Raw genomic sequence first — 21,318 nt, forward strand, 5'->3', positions numbered from 1 at the left:
AGGATGTGGATTCTTGGGAAATGGTTGCTCTTACCTGCAGGATTGAGCTCTAGGGGCCGGGAGGTGACTTAGGGAAGCTCACAGCTGACCTATCCATGCAGGTTAGGACGCCTGATACCCGCTGCGTGCACTCGTGGTGTCTGGGCTGGGCAGTCTGCAGACTGTCGGATGGGGTGCTGACACCACCTGGGGCACATGGGTGCTGTGCACTGGGACCCTGCTCCCAGGGGTGCTGGCACGTGGACACAGCAGAGCCCTTGGGTCACTCGGGGTCATGAGATGTGTTCCCGGGGCTCCTTCTCACTTGTGCCCCCCTGATTCCCATTTGGCAAAAGCTCGGGCCATCCCCCACCTTCAGGTGGACAAAGACCTGGGCTGGGAACAGGCGAAAGCCTTAGAGAGAGTGTGGTCTGCTGTGAACTACCCATGCTTCTCCCCCGCGGACACCCACAATTGTGCATGCAAGTGCCGGAGGCCCTGTCTGTGCTCGCATCAGAGCGGAGAGGGCTGGCGATGCTCTCCTCACAGGTTGCTCGTTCTCTTCTGTGCAGACGATGGTGTACACGATTCACGAGATTCCTATCTTCATCGCCATGGGCGTGGTGGGTAAGAGCCGTCCTGTGAAGGAACGCTTCCTGTCCCTCATCCTCCCCGCCCCAAGGTGGCAGCAGGCGACTTCTAGTGGGGTCAGAGTGTGTGGAGGGGTCAGGGCCTGGCAGACCCCAGGCCTGGCCTGGCTTTGAAGTAGCCGGAGGGGGCTGTGGCCCCCACAGCCCGTGAGCTGTCCTCCCACGCCCCGCCCCGTTCACGCACCCCCAGGAGGGAGCCCACAGCTGAAAGACCAGAGCTTTACCTCTGCTGGAGAAGCCCCTTGGTGGGGCACTTGTCTAAGAAATAGAATGAGCTCTGAGCAGTGCTTTCTACTTGGAAAAACCTTTTTCCCTGGAAGGAAGGCCAAGCCTTTGAGAAATTCACCTGTCCGCCTGCCAGGCTGTGCTGACAAAGAGCACACAATGACACAGAGCCTGTTCTCCTGTCCCTTACATGCTGCTCCTCCTGGTCATAGGTGGTATTCTTGGGGCTGTGTTCAATGCCTTGAATTACTGGCTGACGATGTTTCGAATCAGGTGAGAAGCCTCTGTTTTGTGGACCCGGGACCTTTGAAAATGGGTGTGTTGAGGGTCTGTGCCTGTGGAGTTGCATGGAAGGCCATGTACCCACGGGCCTCCTCGGTGGTCGTTCATATCAGGGGTGGAGACAGACCAGCACTGGCTGGGGGGTGCCCATGAGGCTGGGCGTGGCTGGAGGCCTGGGAGGTCCTGAGCCAGGGGACAGTCGGGCCTGCAGAGGCTGTCTTCCTGTGAGGAGAGCAGTTCTGGGAGCTTTCAGGTTTCTGAAACCTTCGGGCGGGCTCTGGGCTCGAGGAAGCACTTCTTTCTTATTCTCTTGCCCGGATTTAAAATGCCATCGACGAGTGCCCCGGAGACGACCCGGTGATTGCGTGTGCTGTGTCACCCCCAGTCGTGCCCTGTGATGGGCTCTCAGGCACGGACTCCAGTGCCATGGCAGCTCCTGGGGAGTCCAGCCGTCCTGAGGCCCGGTCCATCCTGCTGTTGACTCTAGGTACATTCACCGGCCCTGCCTCCAGGTGATCGAGGCCATGCTGGTGGCTGCAGTCACGGCCACAGTCGCCTTCGTGCTCATTTACTCATCCCGAGATTGTCAGCCCCTTCAGGGGAGCTCCGTGTCCTATCCCCTCCAGGTAGGAGGCCCAGGCCCGGTGGGCGGGTCCACCAGGCAGGACAGGTGGCCGGAGGGTGGCCAACAGCTGAACTCCAGGCTCAAGTGGGCTTCACGGGCCTGGCGGGCATTGGGAGAGAGGACGTTATGCTGGGTGGGTTTCCCCGGTCCTCCTCCCAGAGCAGCACCCCGCCCAGGGCCACATGGGGACTTCAGAAGTGGGGGCTCATGGGTGTGGACTTGAGAAGCCCTGAAACCCGCACCGACATGCTCGCTACAGCGTGGCCACGGACCGCGGGGATCAGGCCAAGTGTCTGCCAGCTGGCAAACCGATCAGCAAAACAGGGTTTGTCCATAAGTGGGTTTATTTGGCCGTGGAAATAGCTGAAATCTTGACATGCTGCCACGTGGATGAACCTCGAAAACATCATGGACAGAAGCCAGACACACAGGCCCCTGTGTCATGTAATTCTGTGTATGTGAAACATCTGGCGAAGCCACGGAGGCAGAGCAGATGCTTGGTGGCTGGGGGTGGGTTGGTGGGGAGGGGGACCTAGGTGTCATGGAACCACGCTCCGCTCAGCCTGGGAGGGCTGAGCCCACCGGCGCCAGGGCCCAGGTGCTGACTGCTGAGCCCCAGAGTCCCTGTGTACCCCAGTGACAGGCTCACTGGCCAGTGTCCTGTGGACCGGCCCGCGCATGCAGGACCTGCCTTTGAAGCCCTCTCTGTCCCCGGGCCTGGCTCTTTGCATCCTGCCTCCCCCTGAGGCCACGACCTGACCCAGCAGTCAGTGGTTGCCCCTGGCACCGTGCAGGCCGAGACCAGTCTGCCCCACCGGCCCATTCTCTCTTCCAACCTTACAGCTCTTCTGTGCAGATGGCGAGTACAACTCCATGGCTGCCGCCTTCTTCAACACCCCAGAGAAGAGTGTGGTCAGCCTCTTCCACGACCCCCCAGGTGCGTGCCTGAGCTCTGTGCCATCAGCCACACGTCCCCACACCGGCCTTGACTCCTCCAGGCTACTCTGAGACTGACCCTGGGCCTGGGGGTCCCCTTCCGGCCAGCTGTGCCCTGAGGGCAGAGGTCACCACCTTTGCTGCGGTCGGGGCCCAGGGGTGGGCCAGGCCCTTCCCCTCCTGGAGGGCAGCTGCTGGGGCTGCCTGCATCAGTGATGACATTCCTGTCTGCTCAGTGTTTTCCTCCTGGGAGCTGTTTGCACAGGGCACTCTCCAGCCTCCACACACACCAGCCACGCACGTCCACCCCCACTGTGGGGCTCAGACTCACGACCCTGAGGTTAAGAGTCACACGCTCCTCCAACTGAGCCGGCCAGGTGCCCCCAGCCGTGTGCGTTTTTAATTAAAAAAAAAAAAACCAGCGTGTGAGTGCAGACCACTGCTCTTCAGCACACGTCTTCCACGGCACTGATCTGGGCAGCAGCCTCGCCTTCACCCACAGCACATGGGCCCCCGAGAGCGCCTACTGTATGCACCCATAGACACCAGCGTGTGGTCATCCTGTGACATCACCTTTTCCGTTTGGGGGTCCTTTAGGGCATCTCTGATTGCTCCTTGTCACAAACAAGGTCACTGAGAAATTTCTAGTCTTTATGCCTCTGTGTACGTGCAATGGGTCCCCGCAATTTACCAGGAAAGCTTAAATGTGGGGTGAGGCTAAGCCCTTGGGACAGAGCACCGAGCAGGGCCCTCGGGCAGGCAGCAGCCTCCTGGACTGGTTGGTCCCAGGCTTTGATGGTTTTTTTCTGGCATCTGGAAGTGTCTCCTATGGATTGATGGCTGATGGCCTCCCTCCCCTGACATCCAGGGGTCTTCCTCTGGAAGGGAGGAAGTGATGGACACCAGCAAACTCCCAGGGGTCCTGAGGCAGGAATCCCTCCTCAAGTCTTGAAAAGCCCCAGAGGCTGGCCCAAGAGGAGGAAGGGGGATGGGCCACCCAGCCCAGTGCCACTCTTTCCTCTGAGGGCGGAGGCAGAAGGTGGGAAACCCTGCCGTGAGTCTCGTCCCTTGACCCCACCGGGTCCCACCCACCAGGCGGTCATCCTCCTGCCTCGAGGACTAGGCCTCTGAGATCCGTGCTGTGGCCCCTGAGGATGGGGCTAGTTCTGGGCAGCTGGGCAGGGCGGCTGTGTTCCAGGTGAATCCACCTGGCAGGCCCTGGCCAGCCCCCTCTCCCCTAGGCTCCTACAATCCCATGACGCTTGGCCTCTTCACTCTGGTCTACTTCTTCCTGGCCTGCTGGACCTATGGGCTGACGGTGTCTGCCGGTGTCTTCATTCCGTCCCTGCTCATCGGGGCTGCCTGGGGCCGGCTCTTCGGCATTTCCCTGTCCTACCTTACAGGGGCCGCGGTGAGTGTGGGCTTCTCCGTGCACCAAGCCTGGGACCCAGGGCTCCCAGTGCAGGGAGGACAGGTGCATCTGAGCCCTGGTCGTTCAGCGTGGCCTCGAGTTTTCTGGCTGCTGATGTTTGATGCGAGCACTCGGATCAGCATGGCCGTCCGCAGACGGGATGGACAGATACGCACATTAGGAGAGATGTTCCGTCTTACTAGAGTGCGTGATTGAGGCATGTGTGTGCCTGGTCTCTGGGGGTTAGGCTTTCATTTTTTGTATTTTCTTTTCTTATTTGAGTCTTTGAAATAAGATTTCTAAAACCATGGGAGGACCAGGGAGGGTCTCCCGCACCCCCGCCTGCTCCCTTTTCCAGGTTTTGGCTGTGCTTGGGTCACGTTTCCTTCCAGTTGTGGTTCTGGGTTTTTCTTTTTTAGTTGAGAGATGATTCACGTACTGTCAGGCCTCCCGCCGTGGAAGTTTGCAGTTTGGGAGTTGTTCGTGTGCGATAGTTACCTGGATCACACGTCTAGTGTCATACATGGTGTTCTTCTCTCCCCAAGAAATCTGCCCACTGCGATCACTGCCATACCCCCAGCCCCTGCAGCTGCTCGCCCGCCCTCTGTGCGGATCTGCCTGCTGCAGGCATTTCCCAGGGGAATCGCTCAGGCGTGGCCTCTGTGTGGTCTCGCCCATGCTTGTCCGTGCTGGGCTCTCTCTGCACACACAGGGGTGCCGCTGTCCTTCCCTGCACGTACCTGTCCCTCTTCCCTCCTCGGCACTGGGAATGCGTGCTCCTGCCGTAGCTGCTGAGTTGTATGTGCAGATGGCACAGATCCTTCGGGGCCTCCCGAGCAGAGTACACCCAGGGTGTTTCCAGACTTTGTTGATGTAGATGCTGCCACAGACCAGGTTGCACGTGTGTGGGGGGTGTAGGACTTTCTCCTAGGGCTGGCGTTGCTGGGCCCGGGGGCCCCCGGGGCGGGGGAGGTCACATATCTCGGTGGGCTTGAGTAGGGGGCTGCCTCCCCTCTGACACCGCCTCTGTCATCCCTACAGATCTGGGCGGACCCTGGCAAGTATGCCCTCATGGGAGCAGCTGCCCAGCTGGGTGAGTCCCAGCTGCCGTGTGGGTGTCCCAAGGTCAGGAGGGGGCACCTTCCCTTGGGGAAGGGAAGGCCGCGAGTCCATTCCGTGGTGGCGTGCAGGGTCGCTGTCTCCACTCTGCAGCCTGCAGGGCTAGACCACCAGGATGAATGGGTGGGGGTGCTGGCACGAACAGTCGGAGATGAGGGTGGTGTCACGAAGTGGCCTGCAGGGGCTGGAGCCTACCCCCAACCTCCCCGGGCAGGTGGGATTGTGAGGATGACCCTCAGCCTGACAGTCATCATGATGGAGGCCACCAGCAACGTGACGTACGGCTTCCCTATCATGCTGGTTCTCATGACCGCCAAGATCGTGGGGGACATCTTCATCGAGGTGTGGCTTATGGGAAGAGGCCTGCCTGCGTTCCTTGCCCCCTGCTCTGTGTATCCCCCCACCACGCCCCCGGCCGGGAGCCTGAGACTGGGGGCTGGGAGGTCTGCAGCGGAGGCGGCGGGAGGGGCACTCCGCCTCTCAGCATCCCCTGCTGCCCCTCCTCAGGGCCTGTATGACATGCACATCCAGCTGCAGAGCGTGCCCTTCCTGCACTGGGAGGCCCCCGTCACCTCTCACTCGCTCACTGCCAGGTATGGCCGGCAGGGGGCCAGCGGAACAGTAGGGAGGTTTGGAAGGGCACACCGGTGTCTGGGTGTCTGGGCGGCTGGCCTCCTCGCTCCTTGTCCCTGGGTTTCCTGCATCTGGCAGCTTCCTGCCTGTCAAGCTTCAATTTTGGTGTGAAGGGAGGGCGTCCGTCACGTGGTCGGTTATGGTGAGGCCACAGCAGATGTTCTTCCTCAGGGAGGTGATGAGCACGCCGGTCACCTGCCTACGGAGGAGGGAGAAGGTGGGCATCATCGTGGACATACTCAGCAACACGGCATCCAATCACAACGGGTTCCCCGTAGTGGAGTTCGCTGGTGACACCCAGGTACCCAGGGCTGCGGGCGCAGGGGGTGGCCGTCCCACACGTGCACGTGGACATCCTGCGCAGGCACATCAAGCTCACCTCCACCAGCTGCAAAGGAAATGGGTCACGCGGCTGGGAGGCGGCAGCCTGGGGGGGTGCCAACCACTGCTCAGGGCTGCTGGCGTCTGCGGGCTCAGGCTTCTACCCCAGGCCACGCCGTCAGCCCGGGAGTCGGCGGTGATGCGTGTCGGGAGCCATCTGGATGGACGTAGCGTGGCTGGCGGTGCGCGTCTCACCACGGCCTCTTGCTGCCTCGTCCATGCTCTGTGGTCACATCCCGCTGCCACTCCCCGGACTCTGGGCAGCGATGAGCGCGTGGACTGCCTGCAGTGGGGCCAGTGCCCAGAGTTGGTGGCCACGTGTCGAGGGGGAGCCTGGTGCGGTGTCCCCGCAGCAGATGCAGAGGTCGCGGCAGGGCGCCCTGCCCCATGGCGGGAGGGGTCTAGGTCTTGGGCTCCTCGCAGACAATGGTCTCTTCCCGCAGCCTGCCCGGCTTCAGGGCTTGATCCTGCGCTCCCAGCTGATTGTCCTCCTGAAGCACAAGGTAGCTGCCAGGCATCGGGGCGGTGGGGGGTGGGGGTGGGCGGGAGACAACGGGGCCCTGGGCTCTGACGCACTCTGCCCCCAGGTGTTCGTGGAGCGCTCCAGCATGGGCCTAGTGCGGCGGCGGCTGAGGCTGAAGGACTTCCGGGACGCCTACCCACGCTTCCCACCCATCCAGTCCATCCACGTGTCTCAGGATGAGCGCGAGTGCACCATGGACCTCTCGGAGTTCATGAACCCCTCCCCCTACACGGTGCCCCAGGTGCCTGCCACGGGCTGCTGCTGGGGATGGGGCGGCTTGGACGTGTCGTGACGGGGGTGTGCGGTCCTGGGCTTGGTCATTCTGCCTCTGTTCCGTCCTTCTGCGGGTGGGCCCAGCCGGCGGCTCAGCAGAGGCCCTGTCCCCTTTGCAGGACGCGTCCCTCCCGCGGGTGTTCAAGCTGTTCCGGGCCCTGGGCCTTCGGCATCTGGTGGTGGTAGACAATTGCAACCAGGTGAGTGGCCGGGGTTTCCTGTCTGCCCTGCTCACGGCGGGTAGGGGGACTTGCTCTCAGCCCCTGGGGGAGCTCAGGGGTCGGGACCCAGACTGGCCAGGTGCCCAGTTCCGGGGCTCCCCCAGGGCGTGGCGCCTGGTTTCCACAGCAGCACGAGGCTGCCCCCTTGACCTGGCTTTGCTCCCGCAGGTGGTTGGACTAGTGACCAGGAAGGACCTGGCCAGGTACCGGCTCGGGAAGGGGGGCCTGGAGGAACTCTCCCTGGCCCAGACGTGAAGCCCTGGCCCCTCCCTGGGGCCCCCACCTCGCTCCCCGGGGCAGCAGTGGATACAGCATCCCCCAGTCCTCGGGACGTGTGTGTGTCTGTGTGTTTGTGCGTGTGTGAGACAGCGAGCGAGCCGGCCCCCAGGGTGGGGCCTCTTGCTGCTTCTGTGCTGTCTGCTTCCCTACGGGCCGGCCCAGGGGGACCACACTGTCTGTGCTTCACCAGCTGGGGCCTGGGGGACATGCAGCTGCTGCAGAGCCCCGTAGCCTTGCCCCTTTGACGCTGTTTACGGCCTTGGGGTGATGGGCCTGGACCTGGAGGCAAAGGCCCTGGGGAGCAGACGCAGCAGCGGGCTCTAGCGGGAAGCCAGCTGTTTTCCCAGACTTAGCACGTGGCCCTCTGGGGTCTTGGCCAGAGAGGGAACTGAACCATCTGTGGGCCTGAACATCTCCGTTCCCCCCGACGTCCAGACTAATGTCTGTGGCCCCTGTGCACCGAGAGCCTGGCACTCCTAACCAGGGGGGCTCCCGCCGGCCTCCGAGGACCCCTGGCCCAGGGCCACTTTCTGGGGCAGGCAGCCTCTGGGATGGGCAGGCAGCCTCTGGGATGGGCCGGTGAGCCTGGAGCAAGGGTACTGTGCCTCTCCCTGGCTGGTGTCCTGTGTCCCCAGGGCCCCAGGGGACCTTTTCTGGAGGTGATTTCCCTGGCCTGCTTCGGAGATCAGGCTACACAGCCACCGTTGTGGCAGCCTGGCAGCGTGGGGGGCAGTTCACCTTGGTTTGGGCCCCTTTCGAGGGAGCAGGGCCTCGAAAAGCCAGTCCCTTCCTGGCGGGAGTCCTGTGGGGGATGCAGGGAGATGAGCACGGCGGGGGTGGCTCGGGAAGGGAGAAATAAAGGAATCGTACCCTGATGGCCAGCACCGGCTCCCTGGTTCCTGCCCAACACAGGCCACGGTCCAGCAGTCGGAGATTTGCAGGGCCACTGAGCGGGGGACATGCGGGATGGGGCTGCCTTGACCACCCCCCCCTGCCCCCGGGAGGAGATGGAGGCAAGAGGCCCAGAACCCCTGTGAGGAGGCAGTGGTGGCCCACGCCCGTCTGTGGGATATGCCGGCACTGGCCCCGGACGCCCGGGGGCCCTCGGTCTGGACACCACTCTGGGCCGCGAGGGGTGTGGAAAGGCCCCCAGACTGGGGTTGACTTTGGACCCGTCGCCTTGTCCTGGGGAAGCCCTGGTCAGCCCTTGGGCGGGTCTGGGTCATGGGGCACAGGGAGTACGGGTCCATGCTGGCCTGACACAAACCAGGGAGCACTGGGCCGGGCTTTGAAGACCTGGAGTGGGGAAAGCGAGGACATCGCGGTTCATGTGATGACAACTTGAACCAGCCACTTGGCCCCACACTGGGTTAAATAAAACACTGGAAACTCGCGCCTGTCTCTTTGCTTTCTTACTGTGGCCGCGAGGAGCCTAGAGGCACCACGCAGCCCACACCTGCACCCTGTCCCAGCTCCCGGGGGCGCCCTGGCTGCATGCCATCCCACCAGCCGGCCCAGCTCTCCTGACCCTCCCCTGCAGGCCAGCCGCCACCACCCACACCTGCCGACTCAACAGCTCCCCCTCAGATCTTTCCAGAAATGGGCAGTTGGGAGGCCTTGCAGGGCTGGCAGGGTCGAGGGTCCAGGTTCCACTGGCAGTTGGGCCACAAAGTCACCAGGTTCTGGTGAGAGAAAGATGGTTCCAGAAGAGCCCCTGCTGCGCACCTACCCTGCTGTTGTCTTGGAAGGAGAGATGTGAGGGCAGGGGCTCCCTCTTCACATCCCACGTGCTCCCCAAGGCCCCAGAGCCTTCCAGCCCCACCTTCCCTGCCTCCCTCCAGCCACCCGGGTGTCCAGCTCTGGGCAGCCCTCGGTGTGAGGCCCAGGGCCTCTGGGCAGTGGCTGAAGCTGTACCAGGTGAGCCTGGTGCCAATAGGGGCTCAGCCAGAAGGACGGTCTAGGGAAGGGCCTGTGTGGGTGTGCAGTGTGGGCCTCCCAGGGCAGCTCTGCTTCCTGACGTCTCAAGGGGCCTTACTGCCCCAGGGCTCCCTCTGGAGCTGGGCAGGCAGGGCACGGTTCTGTTTCTGCTTCCTGGTGCTGTGTGTCCTCAGGCGGGAGCCTGGGCCTCTCTGAGCCCGAGCTTCCTATTGTGAGGCAGCAAGTGCTGAGCCCTCCCGGGGTCAGGCTGCGTGACTCAGCAGGACAGGCCAAGGTGAGCTCAGTGGACGCGCTTAGCCAGTCGCTGCAGTGATTTGGGTCCCTGTTATCCTGAGCCCCACCTGGAGCCAGCACCCTTCATCAGCCCAGAAGCCACCTTCTTGCAGAGCTGGCTGCTAGCAAACCCTCGGGGGCTTCACCCCCCTCCCAGACAAGCACCATCACCCTGGGGGACCTGGGGCTCCCCCTCGAGGAAGGACCGGCCAGTCCCGAGCTCTTGAGTCTGGAGGAGATCTCCGAGAGGTATGAGTCCAGCCACCTGGCATCCACTGTCTCCATCCCAGAGCGGGACTCCCCCAAGCACTGGACGCAGCTAGAGCAGTGGTGAGCCTGGGCAGAGCTGGAGTGGGAGAGCCATGCCACCCACCCCCAGCACACATGGCCCGACTCAGCCTGCTCCTCACCCCGGCCAGGGTGGCCGACCTGCAGGCTGAGGTGGCGTCTCTGCGGGGGCACAAGGACCGCTGTGAGCGAGCAATGCTGAGCCTGCTTCGGGAGATGCTCCAGCTGCGTACCTGCATGCAGTTGCAGGACGCAGAGCTCAAGAGGCTGCAGCAGGACCTACGGCAGGCAGCTTGGGCCCCGGAGAAGGAGGCCCTCGAGGTGAGCCACCACTGTCCCCACCCAGAGGCGAGGCTCCCCTGCTCCCGGGACCCTGTGCTCAGCTCAGACCCCCGTCTGTGCCAGTCGGGCTATGAGGCTCAGCCTCCCCTTCCTCCTTGCAGTTCCCCAGCCCCGAGAACCAGAACCAGATGCAGGTGCTGGACAAGAGGTACTCCCCCACCCCACCAGTGGTACAAGCCTTAGTGGTAGGGCCAGGGGCTGTGGGAAAGCAGCAGCTGGGGCGGGACCCCAGGGCATCAGCCTGCCCCCTGCTCCTTGTCTTGCTCGGGTAAGCAGCATGCCTCCACGGCCCGACTCAAAAAGGCCTGGGTTTGTATGAACATGGTGGGAGGCCTGCTGATAGGGCCCCTGGGCCAGGACCCTGACCCCCAAAGGCAGGCAGGCGGGCCGGTCGGGCAGGCCCCAGGCAGAAGCAGGTCTTATGTGCCAGGCTGGTGGAGGTCCGGGAGGCCCTGACCCAGATCCGGAGGAAGCAGGCACTCCAGGACTCTGAGCGGAAGGACACCGAGCAGGAGGCCAACCTCAGGTGGACGCCGCCTGCCTCCCTCTTGGGGGCTGGCTCTGGACCCACCATGTGTGGTCACGGAGAAAAGAGGCTTGAGCCCGGAGTCCCTGCCCCCTCCCCCACCCAGTGGCCCTGGCCCAGGCCGCTCCTAGCTCCCCACCTGGGGACATAGAAGTCAGTGTCTTGCCCTTGTCTGTGTTTGCCCAGGTGGGGTTATCCACCCCGTGCCTTGCCGGCCTGGAGGTCAGCCTGGGCCCCCCAGCGGCAGGCCTGGGCCCCCCAGCGGCAGGCCTGGGCCCAGGAAGCATTCTCAGTGTCTCAGGGCCCTGCCAACTTCCCGGTGGCTCCCCAGCCAGGCCGGCCGGCTGGACTGCTGTGACCGGTGGCTGGTGCCCTAGGCTGGCCGAGCTGGCCGGGAAGCTGGAGCAGGAGGGACAGTTCCGGGAAGCGGCCTGCAGTGCCCTGCAGAAGAGCCAGGAGGACGCGAGCCAGAGGATGGACCGTGAGGTGGCCAAGATGCAGGTACTGGGAGGGAGGCTGGGCCCGGGCAGCCAGGCGAGCCACCTTTCCTGGCAACATGGTCGGGCATGGGGGGGTGACCCCGAGGTCCTGCGCGGTCCGGTCTGTGGCCACCAGCCGCATGTGGCTCTGTCTAGAGAAAGCTAACATTTTCGGTCCCTCAGTTGCATGAGCCACGCTTCAGGGGCCTCATGGCCACGTGCAGCCCGTGGCTGACAGTTTGGGCAGCGCCAAGATGGAGCTCATGTTTCATCACAGAAGGTCCCTCCCTGGCAGCGTCTCCGCCACGGGTCCTTCTCCGTCGTGGGATCCGCACCCAGATCTGGAAATAGAGCATCGTAGGCCTGAGGCCCCTTCCTCAGACATTCCCGGGGCGGCCCCACCCCTGGCTGGTGCAGGTTCCCCTCCTGCCCGAGACCCAGCCTCTTCAGCTCTGCAAACAGAGCCCAGGGACCGCGTCGCCCGTGCAGCAGGTGGGGGCGCCGGCCCAGTGCTCCCCAGCTGCTGCCCACATAGCTCGGCTGCCCAGCTTCGGTGGCCTTCCCCTTGCTGCTGCCCTTTGGGGAGTTCTTGTCTTGGCCCAACCGAGATACTGCCCACCGCTGCGGCCGGGAGCTCCGGAAGGCACCAGGCCCGGGGATTCCTGCTGCGCCAGGCATGCACGCAGGGCACTGCCTTTCCCCCCACCTGCCCTCTAGGCCGGGGTCGGCACACTGTGACCACCACCTGTTTTCGTCAAGTCTGATGGGCACGTGGCCACACCCACTCATTTACTATAGCCCGTTCCTGGGTTTGCACTGGAACCACGGAACTGAGGACCCCGGGTCCTGGGGCTCCTTACAGAAACGGCCTGCTGACCACCCTGCATGTGGTGTGGGTGCCGGCGGGGGCTTAGGACGCACTTGCCCTGTGGCCGTGGGAGCTGGGGCCTCAGGCCTTGACGCCTTGTCTTAGGCACACTCAGACCCTTGATGCCCAGGAAGGGAGCCGGCAGGGAGAGGGGGAGGGGAAGGGGCCCCACCCTCGGCCTGGAGGGGCAAGGGCGAAGTGTGTGTGCACTCATATTTCCTTGGCTTCCCTGACGGAGGCTCCCAGCTCAGGATGTGATTCGGCAGCGGCTGAGCCCCCTGCCCTGGGTGGCGTCTGTGGTCACCGTGGGCACCAAGCGTAGTCTGGATCCGCACGAACTCGGCCTGTAGGCCCTTCACAGCCCTCGTACCTGGCCCTCCGGGGGGACATGTGGGCCCTGCCTTCCTTCCTAAGTAGGGTGTGGTGGGCCCTGCCCTGCAAGACTCAGGGACAGCAGGGGACACAGGGCCCGGAGTCGTCAGTGATGGACACGGTTGGGCAAGAAAACAGACCAGCCTAGCTCGGCCAGGGGCCAGGAGGTGGGGGGCAGGGGATGGACGAGGCAAGGAGAACAGTCGGATCGCATGGCAACCACACTGACTCCCACAGGCCCAGGTGACCAAGCTCGGTGAGGAGATGAGCCTCCGCTTCCTCAAGAGGGAGGCCAAGCTGTGTGGCTTCCTGCAGAAGAGCTTCCTGGCCCTGGAGAAGGTGGGGGCCCATGGGCCTGCAGCTGGGCCGTGCCGCCCGCGCCCCCGCTCATGGCAGGCGGGCCGGTCTCCCCACAGAGAATGAAGGCATCAGAGAGCACCCGGCTGAAGGCGGAGAGCAGCCTGCGGGGTGAGCTGGAGAGCCGGTGGCAGAGGCTGCAGGAGCGGGCCGAGGAGCGCATGCAGGCCCTGCAGGGGCAGCACGAGGTGGGCAGCCCAGGGCCGGGGGCAGAGGGGCAGCGGGGGCATCTGGGCGGGTGTCCAGGGCAGGGTCTCAGGGCCACCTCTCCCCACAGCAGGAAGAATTCCGCCTCCTGGAGCAGTGCCGGGGCCTGGACCAGGCCATGATCCAGCTGACCAAGTTCGTGCGGCAGAACCAGGTGTCGCTGAACCGGATCCTCCTGGCCAAGCAGAAGGCCTGGTGGGTGTCCAATCAGCCTTTCTCCCCAGCGCCCAGTGCCCTCAGACGGGGGCTCCTGGTCCCCTGCAGAGGACTCTGCACCCACCAGTGGACGCAGCCCTGTCTGGGGGGCCCTGTAACCATTCTCCATCCCCTGCTCCCCGGGGTCTCCTGGGTGGTTCTGGAGCCAGCAGCCAGGCTCCTCTGGGCCCAGCCCTGAGAGGGGGGCAGCCTGGGCCAAGGGACAGCCTGTGTTGGCACCAACCCCCAGGGACAGCAAGGGGCACCTGGAGGAGAGCCAGGCCAGGGAGCTGGCCGCCTTCCTGCAGGAGAGCCTGGAGGCCGGCCAGCTGGCACAGCAGGAGGCCCACAGCACGCTGGAGCTGGTGAGGGTAGCAGGGGGGTGGTCAGTGTCCCCAGGGGGCTCCCGCCTCCCCAGGCAGCCATGTTAAAACCCCCCTCCCACAGCTCCAAGAGAAGAGCCAGGCCCTGGAGGTGTCGCTGGCCGAGCTGGGGAAGCAGGTAAAGGACCTGAGTGACCACTTCGTGGCCCTGAGCTGGAGACTGGATCTGCAGGAGCAGATGCTGAGTCTGCGGCTAAGCGAGGTGAGTGTGGTGCTGGGGGAGCCGCCGGCCCCGAGGCCCGCCATGGCCCCCAGCACGCGGCGGCTTCCACAGCAAGCCCTCGTGCAGGGGCTCATTCCTCTTTCTTGCATGGTGTCACTGACACACAGTTCCTACGCCGTGTGGTCCACCCTCGCGAAGCCTGGGGCTCGGCAGCTCCTCATGTCCTCGGGGCTGAGCTGCGGTCATGTCACTGGGACATCTTCTCCGTCACCACAGACAAAGCCCTGTGCGGCTAGCGGTCCCTCCCCACCCTGCGGTCCCTGGCGACCACTGACTGGCTGCCGGCCTCTGTGAATTCGAAGGGTGGTCTCCCTCTCCTGCAGCTGTGGGCAGCTATCCATCCCCGTCCCTGTCGACTCCTGGCAGGCAGGGGGCTGAGCCAGGCCTTCCTATGGACGTGGTTCTGTTCAGCCTGGAATACCCAGGTCCCCGGAGAGCTGTCTGTCCCCCCCCCGTGCAGACTGCGGGGAGCTCTCAGCTACGGGGTTGACCCTCTTGGCTCCAACTCTGGCTCTAGGGGGCCCCATCCCTCTGTCCGTCCCCCTCCGTCCCCCAGCTCCGGCCCTCACTGGCATCTGTGTTCCAGGCACAGAGAAAGTGGGAAGGCTCAGAGCAGAAATCGCTGGAGGGCCTGGCCCAGAGTCAGAAGGAGGCCGAGGCGTCCCTGAGGGAGGTGCGGGAGCGAGTGGACAGCCTGCCCCAGCAGGTGGGTGAGGGCCAGGGGTACGGCCCCCCAGCCCCACTGGGCTGCCTGGGCTGCCCGTCCACCCTGCGTCTGTTGCAGATAGAGGCCATCTCCGACAAGTGCATCCTGCACAAGAGCGACTCAGACCTCAAGATCTCAGCTGAGGGCAGAGCCAGGTGAGGCCCCAGCCCCGGCCGCGGCCCCAAGGACTGCAGCAGCTGGAGGTGCATCCACGAGGCTTCCCCTCCCGCAGCCCCGGCCCCTCCGTGGCTCTGGGCTCGGCTTCCCCCAGGTGCAGCCCACACAGGTCCTTGAGCTTCACTGTCTATCACCCGCTGGGGACCCGCCAGGTCCCACTGGAGGGGTGGCAAAGATGAGCACCCACCCCCTGCACAACCTGCCCTCCTTCCGCACCTGCCCTGTCCCAGCCCCCCCCCCAACAGTCTCTTATTCCGACAGAGAGTTAGAAGTCGGGGCCGTGCGGCAGGAACTTGCCACTCTGCTTTCGTCCATGCAGCTGCTCAGGGAGGGCAACCCCGGGCGGAAGATTGCCGAGATCCAGGGCAAGCTGGCTACGGTACCCCTGGGGCCCCCATGCCCATCACGCTCAGCAGAGGGGCCCCAGGGAGGCCCTGGATCCCAGACACCTGGAGGTCAAGTGGCTCACAGAGCCAGTGTGAAGTGAGGGGCACCTGTCTGGAGCCCCCACATGCTGAGGGTGTCGTTACGGGGAAAGGAGCCAGCCTGAGCGCTGGCCAGGTCCACCGGGTCACCCCAGCAAGGGGCCGGGACCCGGTATCAGAGGCTAGATCCTGCCCTGGGGGCCTGGGGTGCAGGCTGCCCTCGGGCCGGCCGACTCGCCACGTCCGGGCCGACAAACAGGGGCGGCCTTCAGTTCCAGAACCAAATAATGAAATTGGAAAACAGCATGCAGGACAACAAAACCATCCAGAACCTCAAGTTTAATACAGAAACCAAGCTGGTGAGAGGCGGCCCCTGTGCTGACCCCGCCCCGGAGGCTCCCAGCCCCTCACCCCTCCCTGCGGGGCCCCTAGCTCTGTGGGCTTCCCTACAGCCATTGGTCTGCGTGTCTGGCCCAAGCAGGGTTTCCTGGTAGATAAGACCCAGGTCTGTCCAGAGAGAGATAAATCCTGGGGGCTGTCCTGTCTCCCTCTGGCTGGATTCCTGCGTTCCTGCAGCAGCCCCTCCTCCCGGCGCCCTTGTCCGCAGCGCATGGAGGAGACGGCCAGCCTGCGTGAGAGCATCATGCGCCTACAGAGTGAGGAGGGCCCGTGGGCCCTGCGATTGGGCAGCAGGAGGGTCCTCATGTCCCTGGGGAAGCAGCAGTTCTTCATCAAGGACGCGGCCCCCGGAGAGGTGGTCCCCGTGAACCGCTGGGGCGTGTATCAGGCCGTGAGGTGGGCCGTGGGGAGCTGCCTTCCGGAGACCCCTCCAGGTCTGGGGCGGTCCTGGGGGAGGTCCCGAGGCCACTGGGCATGAGCTGTGTCTCGGGCAGGTGGCTGCAGTGGAAGGCGGCCCTCATGAACCTGGGGGTCCAGCGGAGGCCACGCGCATTCCTGGAGAAGTCCTTCCACCAAGAGGCTGCCTGACAGCTCCCATCCTTGCCCCTTTCCCAGAAATAAATCTGCCGCTCCTGTACCCGTCAGCGTCCCGAGCTCCTCCTTCCCAGGAGCCCGACTGAGCCCCAGGCCTGGCGCCTTCCTGGGCTGTCCTGCCCTCAGCTGCAGCATCCTGGAGCCCCACCCGCTCCTTGCAGGCCCCCAGAGGGCCAGCTGGCCCAGGCGTGGGGTCCCGTGGCTCCTACCCCTTGGCGGCCGGCCGTGCCCTTCACACCCGCACCATGGCCAGCAGAGGAAGTAGCTCTTCCTGCCCTAATCTAGGGAGCAAACAGCGTGTTTGCTCACACACTCAGGCAGCACCCCTTCTTCCTGCCTCCAAGAAAACCCTGCTCATCCCACAGTAGCTGGTCCTGCCACTTACCGCGGGGCCTAGGGGACGGGCAGCCCTAGCACCAGCCAGCCGGGCGGCTGCCGACCTGGGATCTCAGGGCTGGTCTGGATGGCCAGTGGGCCTCACCAGAGTGGGGCACAGTGTGCAGACCACCTGAGCCCAGGGCCTCCCTTCCTGGGGGCAGAGCTCCGAAGGTTGAGGGCCAGCGTGCCTGGGACGGCAGCTCCTGCCCATTCCCTGCCCAGGTGGCCTCTGGCAGTGGTGGCAGCTCCGGGCCGTAGGAGGAGCCTGGCCTGTCCTCCCGGGCCTGGGAAGTCCCTCCCTGAGCTGGCTGGTTGGACGGCCCCTGGGCTCTGACAGAGAGAACGTGACAGGTCCCCCTCCTTAAGGAAAGGCGAAGCTGCCGCCCCGCTCGCCCCCACGGACCCTGGCCCACTGGCTAGGCCTCGGCCAGCTGTACCCCGTCCAGGGCCTGGCCACCCCCCGCAGGCAGCTCAGGGCCAGTCTCCGCTGACCAGCTGGCCAGCAGGTCGCTGAAGTCGGGTGTGCCAGGGCGGAGCAGGCCCAGGGGGCCGGGGGCCGGTTCCTCCCAGAAGGAGAGAGGCAGCTTCCTCTGGGTCATGGGGACGATGTGGCCGTACTTTCGCTCCAGCCTGAGCCGCCTGCCGGCCGGGGCCCCACACCCTGAGTACTGCCGCAGCCCGTAGTCGAAGAGCTCGGCCAGGGGCCCCAGCCCGCGGGCCTGCCCCTCGGGACCCCTGGGAGAGAGGACTCCGGGCTCCGCAGCCTGGTCGCCGTCTGGGGGCCCGCCCGGGGCCAGTCGCGCCAGGTCAGTGCACGGGATGTCCCGGGCTGCGCTGTCGTCCGCGTAGATGTCGCAGGCGTCGGGGTCCTGCCCGCTCTCCTTGCGGCCAAAGTACCGCTGGATGTCGCCACTGATGAGCTCGGAGAACCGCAGCAGCTGCAGGGGTGTCTCGGGGCTGCTGGGACCCGGGGGGGCTGCTTCTGGGGCCCAACCCGAGGCCTGGGGGGCTGGGCTGCAGCCGCCTGGCCCCTCCGGCTCCTCCTCGTCTTCTTCGTCCTCCTCGTCCTCAGAGGTCTCCTGGGGCTCCGGGTCTGAGGGCAGGAAGGGCCGGCGGGTGGGTAGGGGCAGCCGGAAGTCACAGAGAGGCCGGATCACGCCCGTGGCCATCTCCTCGGGCCTGCGTTTCTGGGGCAGCAGGTGTGACTGGGGAGGGAGGTGGAGAGCGGACAGGTCAGGACAGGTCAGCCCGCAGGGCCCAAGGCCTGCCCAGCCACATTTGTGCTTGGAGCAGGTGCCGCGTTCAGGAGCCGGGGAGGTGTGGAGAGAGACTAGGGCCGTGGGCGCTGGGGGCCGGGGCGCAGAGACGGTTCTTGATCAACAGGCCCACCTGCTGAGGGGGCATCTGCCCAGGTGCTGGCAGGCAGGGGCCCCTGGGAGCTGGGCCTGGCTGTCTCGATCAGTGCGCTAGGTCCAGGTCCCAGAGCCCCTGAGGCTTCGGGGGTCTTGCAGGCTTAGGGCAGCACCCAGAGCCAGGTGCTGGTTCCCCCGCGCTGTCTGATGACAGGGATGCAGTGCAGGCCCCAGGCTTTCATCTGCTCCCTGGCCCCTGGGGTTTGGAGGGGTCGGCAGGTCAGCAGGAAGCAGGGAAAGTGTGTGGGTCTGGGGCTCAGGGCAGGGTGGGTGGGGTGGGATTTGGGGAGGTGACAGAGACCGGGTGGCCTGAAGCCAAATGGGGCTGACTCTGAGCATTGGGAGTGCTCTGGCCCCTGGGGACGAGTGCGGGGGGCGCGGCTTGCAGCGGGGAGGGCCCTTTTGCCACCCTGCAGGAAGGGAAGAAAGGGAGGGTGGTGTGGACAGAGGGAGAGGGGGCTCCCAGCTTGTCAGAACTCCCACCCCAGGGAGGCTCACTTGGGCGGGGCCGCCCTCCTGCCTGCCGTCTGCCGTCCACGCTGTCCCCTGGCTCTCGCTCACCGCGCTGGGCCCCTCGTCCCTGCCAGGGGTCCCATGGCCCCAACAGTGGGCTGTGGGGAAGCCAACGTGGGCGCCCCCTTCCCCAGCCACGCCCCTTGTCCTACCGCTGGGTGGGTGGTCCGCACGGCCCACCTGGCCAGAGGGCCCACGGCCTTCCGGGGAAGGGGGAGGAGGGCGGTCCCCGCCACCAGCTCCAGCACCCTCCCCGCCCGCCACCTAGCCCGGGCTCCTACCTGCCGAGGCCTGCAGCTCCTGTGGGGCAGGCCCACCTCCACCTGGGCTCAAGCATTTATAGCTGGGCTCTGCGGCCGGCGGGCTGGCAAATATTTGGTGACTGCATTGTCATCGCAGACTGGGCAAATAGAGCCCGTTTGCTTTAGCGCCCAGCAACCAGGGCCCCGCGGGGGGAGCCTCAACCTGCCCGGGGACCGTGGAGTGTTTGCTGCAGGCCCAGCTGGCTCACACCCGGGGCCGAGGACCCTTATCTCTGCCACTGATTGGGACCCGGACCAAGCCTTGTCAAATAAGCGGAAAATTAAATTTCATGCTATTTTGACTTCTGGAGTAGCCTTCTCTAGAGGACATCCTGCTTCTGCGGTTCTCTGGGTAAACGGTGTTCCAGGCCGGCAGTAGGAGCTGGGCAGGCCAGGGACCGGAGGCTGTGGGGACCACCGGCCAGGGCCCGGATGGTGGCCTCTCATATGCAGGGGGCCGCCTCCAACCGCCGGGCCCTCCTGGGCGCTGTGACCAGTCTCAACCCTGCCAGGAGTGGCTGCAGGACTCCCAGCCCCTCCAGCCAGCTCCTGCTACCCCAGAGCTGCAGATGTGTTTACAACAAACCCAACTCAGCCCCTGCTGCCCCCGACACAGGGCCTCACCCCCAGGGCCCAAGCTGGTCCTGCGCCGCTGCACCCTGCACCGTGGAGCCCACCTAGGGGCATCGTCATGAGCCTCCCTGCAGGGTTATAGCCGACACCAACCGCAGGACCCCGGGGGGCTGCTGCCTGGAGCTGCCTGAGTGTCCTGGGGCCACGGTAGCCAGTCACCCAAATTGGGGGGCTAGGAGCAGCAAAGGGGTGTCATCCAGGTGGGAACCCACGCTTCCCTCCCGGCGTCCACTGTGGGGACGCTCCTTGGCTGCAACCGTATCACTGTAACCTCTGTCTCCGTCCGTGCATGGCCTTCGTCCCACGGGAGCCTGGGTCCAAGTTTCTCTCTTACAAGGACACCCATCATTGGATTCAGGGCCCACCGGGATCCAGTCTGACCTCGTGTTCATTACAGCTGCAAAAACCCTATTTCTGCATGAGGCTCCATTCCGGGGTTCAGGTGGACGTGAGGTTTGGGGGACAGTCATTCACCGTACGTGGCTTCTGCTAGGTGCCTCGCTCCCAGCTGGGAGGACTCCAGAATCCTGTCCGCTGTGGCTCAAAGCCACCCCTGCTTTTGGGCCAGCCAGGTTCTGAGGATAGGTTGGTAGCCCCCTCCCAGCTTGGCAGGCCCCCGGTCCCTGATCTCCCTGCCACCAGAGAGGGCTCACCCTTCCAGGGACACCCTCCCAGTCCTCCCTGGGCCCTTGGTCTTGGCTCCAGGCTCTGCTCCCTTCAGGCAGGAGCCAGCACCTGTCCTACCTAGTGATGCCCCATTACACGTGGGGTGTGGGCACAGACCCAGACATTTTCTGCAAGTGGGGACCATGGGGGGATAGCTGCTGGGCATTTCTTGGGCATTCGGAGGGCCCAATGCAGGAGTCATGCTCAGGACGCCCAGATTTGGGGGAGTGACAGGGAAATGAAGTGTGGGACCCACCTTGGGCCAGGCTGGTGACTTGCTGTAGGTGGGTCTTTGGAGCTGCCAACATCTCCCAAGCAGGTGGTCTGACTGGGCCAGGGCCCGTGCAGGGAGAGTGCAGGGTGGTGCGGCATGCCAGGCCTCCTATAGTCTATGGTTCGTGGTTTCCTGATCATCACGGCCCCTTCCCCACGTCCCAGGGCAAGGCCGGGACACAAGTAATCTGTCTCGTGAGTCCAGTCTGCATTTGGAGCTCGGTCCCCAGAAACTGACTTCAGGCACGGCCACAGTTCTGCCCCGAGACTCCGGTTTCGATGACGCTGTTGTCCAGGCTCCAGCCGTGGGGCGGACCTCCCCCAGCCGCTGTCGTCCCCTCTGACCCAGCACAGTCAGCGTCAGCCCTCTGGGACAGCCCAGGTCCCCAGGGAGGGGCCCAGTAGGTGCCCGGACTGTGGCCACAGCGCCCCCTGCTGCTCCTCGGGAAGGACTTGGGCCAGGACCTGGGAAGGGTGTCGGCTGGGGCAGGTGTCTCTTTGCTTAGCTGCCCAAGGTGGGCCCCGAGGACTCGAGGGGAGCGCAGTCTGGGTGGAGGCTCCAGGAGGGCATTTGGGCTCGGTCTCCAGCCCTCATCGGTGCCCTGTCTGAGCTGGGCAGTGTGGGGGCTCTGGGGAAGGATAGATATGGCCCTGCCCGCGAGTATGTCCCCTCTTGTATGACCAGAAGAGGGGCTTCATGGAGGAGGTCATTTGGTCGGCGCCAATGGGACCAGGAGCTCACCCGGTCCATCTGCGTGAAGTGCAGGTGTCCAGCAGAGGAGATGGCCTGCAAAGGCCTAGGCCACAAGGAGCTGACACCCCATGGTTGGTGGCCCTGCAGATGTCCACACC

At 64.7% G+C, this 21,318-nt stretch overlaps 3 protein-coding genes across 6 annotated transcripts in view; 2 read left to right on the plus strand and 1 right to left on the minus strand.

Annotated features, from left to right (window-relative positions):
* Nucleotides 1-8,930, plus strand: part of CLCN7 (chloride voltage-gated channel 7) — a 24,573-nt gene extending 15,643 nt beyond the window's left edge. For 2 of the 4 annotated variants that reach the window (XM_025877072.2, XM_025877075.2), the window contains 13 exons: nt 552-606; nt 1,067-1,127; nt 1,624-1,762; nt 2,605-2,698; nt 3,939-4,108; nt 5,150-5,201; nt 5,442-5,569; nt 5,735-5,820; nt 6,032-6,161; nt 6,685-6,744; nt 6,829-7,005; nt 7,157-7,237; nt 7,427-8,930. In XM_025877072.2, coding sequence (XP_025732857.1) covers nt 552-606; nt 1,067-1,127; nt 1,624-1,762; nt 2,605-2,698; nt 3,939-4,108; nt 5,150-5,201; nt 5,442-5,569; nt 5,735-5,820; nt 6,032-6,161; nt 6,685-6,744; nt 6,829-7,005; nt 7,157-7,237; nt 7,427-7,513 — 1,320 coding nt within the window. In that variant the 3' untranslated portion in view covers nt 7,514-8,930. Of the gene's footprint in view, nt 1-551; nt 607-1,066; nt 1,128-1,623; nt 1,763-2,604; nt 2,699-3,938; nt 4,109-5,149; nt 5,202-5,441; nt 5,570-5,734; nt 5,821-6,031; nt 6,745-6,828; nt 7,006-7,156; nt 7,238-7,426 lie in introns of those variants that run through there. The other 2 variants (XR_003209432.2, XR_003209433.2) reach the window with 1 other exon arrangement.
* CCDC154 (coiled-coil domain containing 154) lies at nt 8,609-16,332 on the plus strand. Its single transcript, XM_025877240.2, has 18 exons — nt 8,609-8,644; nt 9,379-9,454; nt 9,811-10,078; nt 10,168-10,357; nt 10,480-10,526; nt 10,809-10,904; nt 11,282-11,405; nt 12,861-12,962; nt 13,040-13,168; nt 13,258-13,382; nt 13,633-13,747; nt 13,830-13,967; nt 14,575-14,694; nt 14,773-14,849; nt 15,133-15,250; nt 15,569-15,655; nt 15,904-16,091; nt 16,190-16,332. Exons 1-18 carry the CDS (start codon nt 8,609-8,611, stop codon nt 16,281-16,283), a joined length of 2,130 nt encoding a protein of 709 aa, XP_025733025.2. The 3' UTR covers nt 16,284-16,332.
* Nucleotides 16,333-17,083: 751 nt separating this feature from the next.
* Nucleotides 17,084-20,596, minus strand: PERCC1 (proline and glutamate rich with coiled coil 1). Its single transcript, XM_073899735.1, has 2 exons — nt 20,450-20,596; nt 17,084-17,872 (listed from the first exon to the last, which is right to left on the minus strand). Exon 2 carries the CDS (start codon nt 17,834-17,836, stop codon nt 17,084-17,086), a length of 753 nt encoding a protein of 250 aa, XP_073755836.1. The 5' UTR covers nt 17,837-17,872; nt 20,450-20,596.
* Nucleotides 20,597-21,318: the final 722 nt, after the last annotated feature.

Source organism: Callorhinus ursinus, unplaced genomic scaffold, assembly GCF_003265705.2.
Source record: "Callorhinus ursinus isolate GAN/ISIS: 27379988/994484 unplaced genomic scaffold, GSC_fseal_2.0 scaffold13, whole genome shotgun sequence".
In the NCBI taxonomy this organism is placed as follows: domain Eukaryota; kingdom Metazoa; phylum Chordata; class Mammalia; order Carnivora; family Otariidae; genus Callorhinus; species Callorhinus ursinus.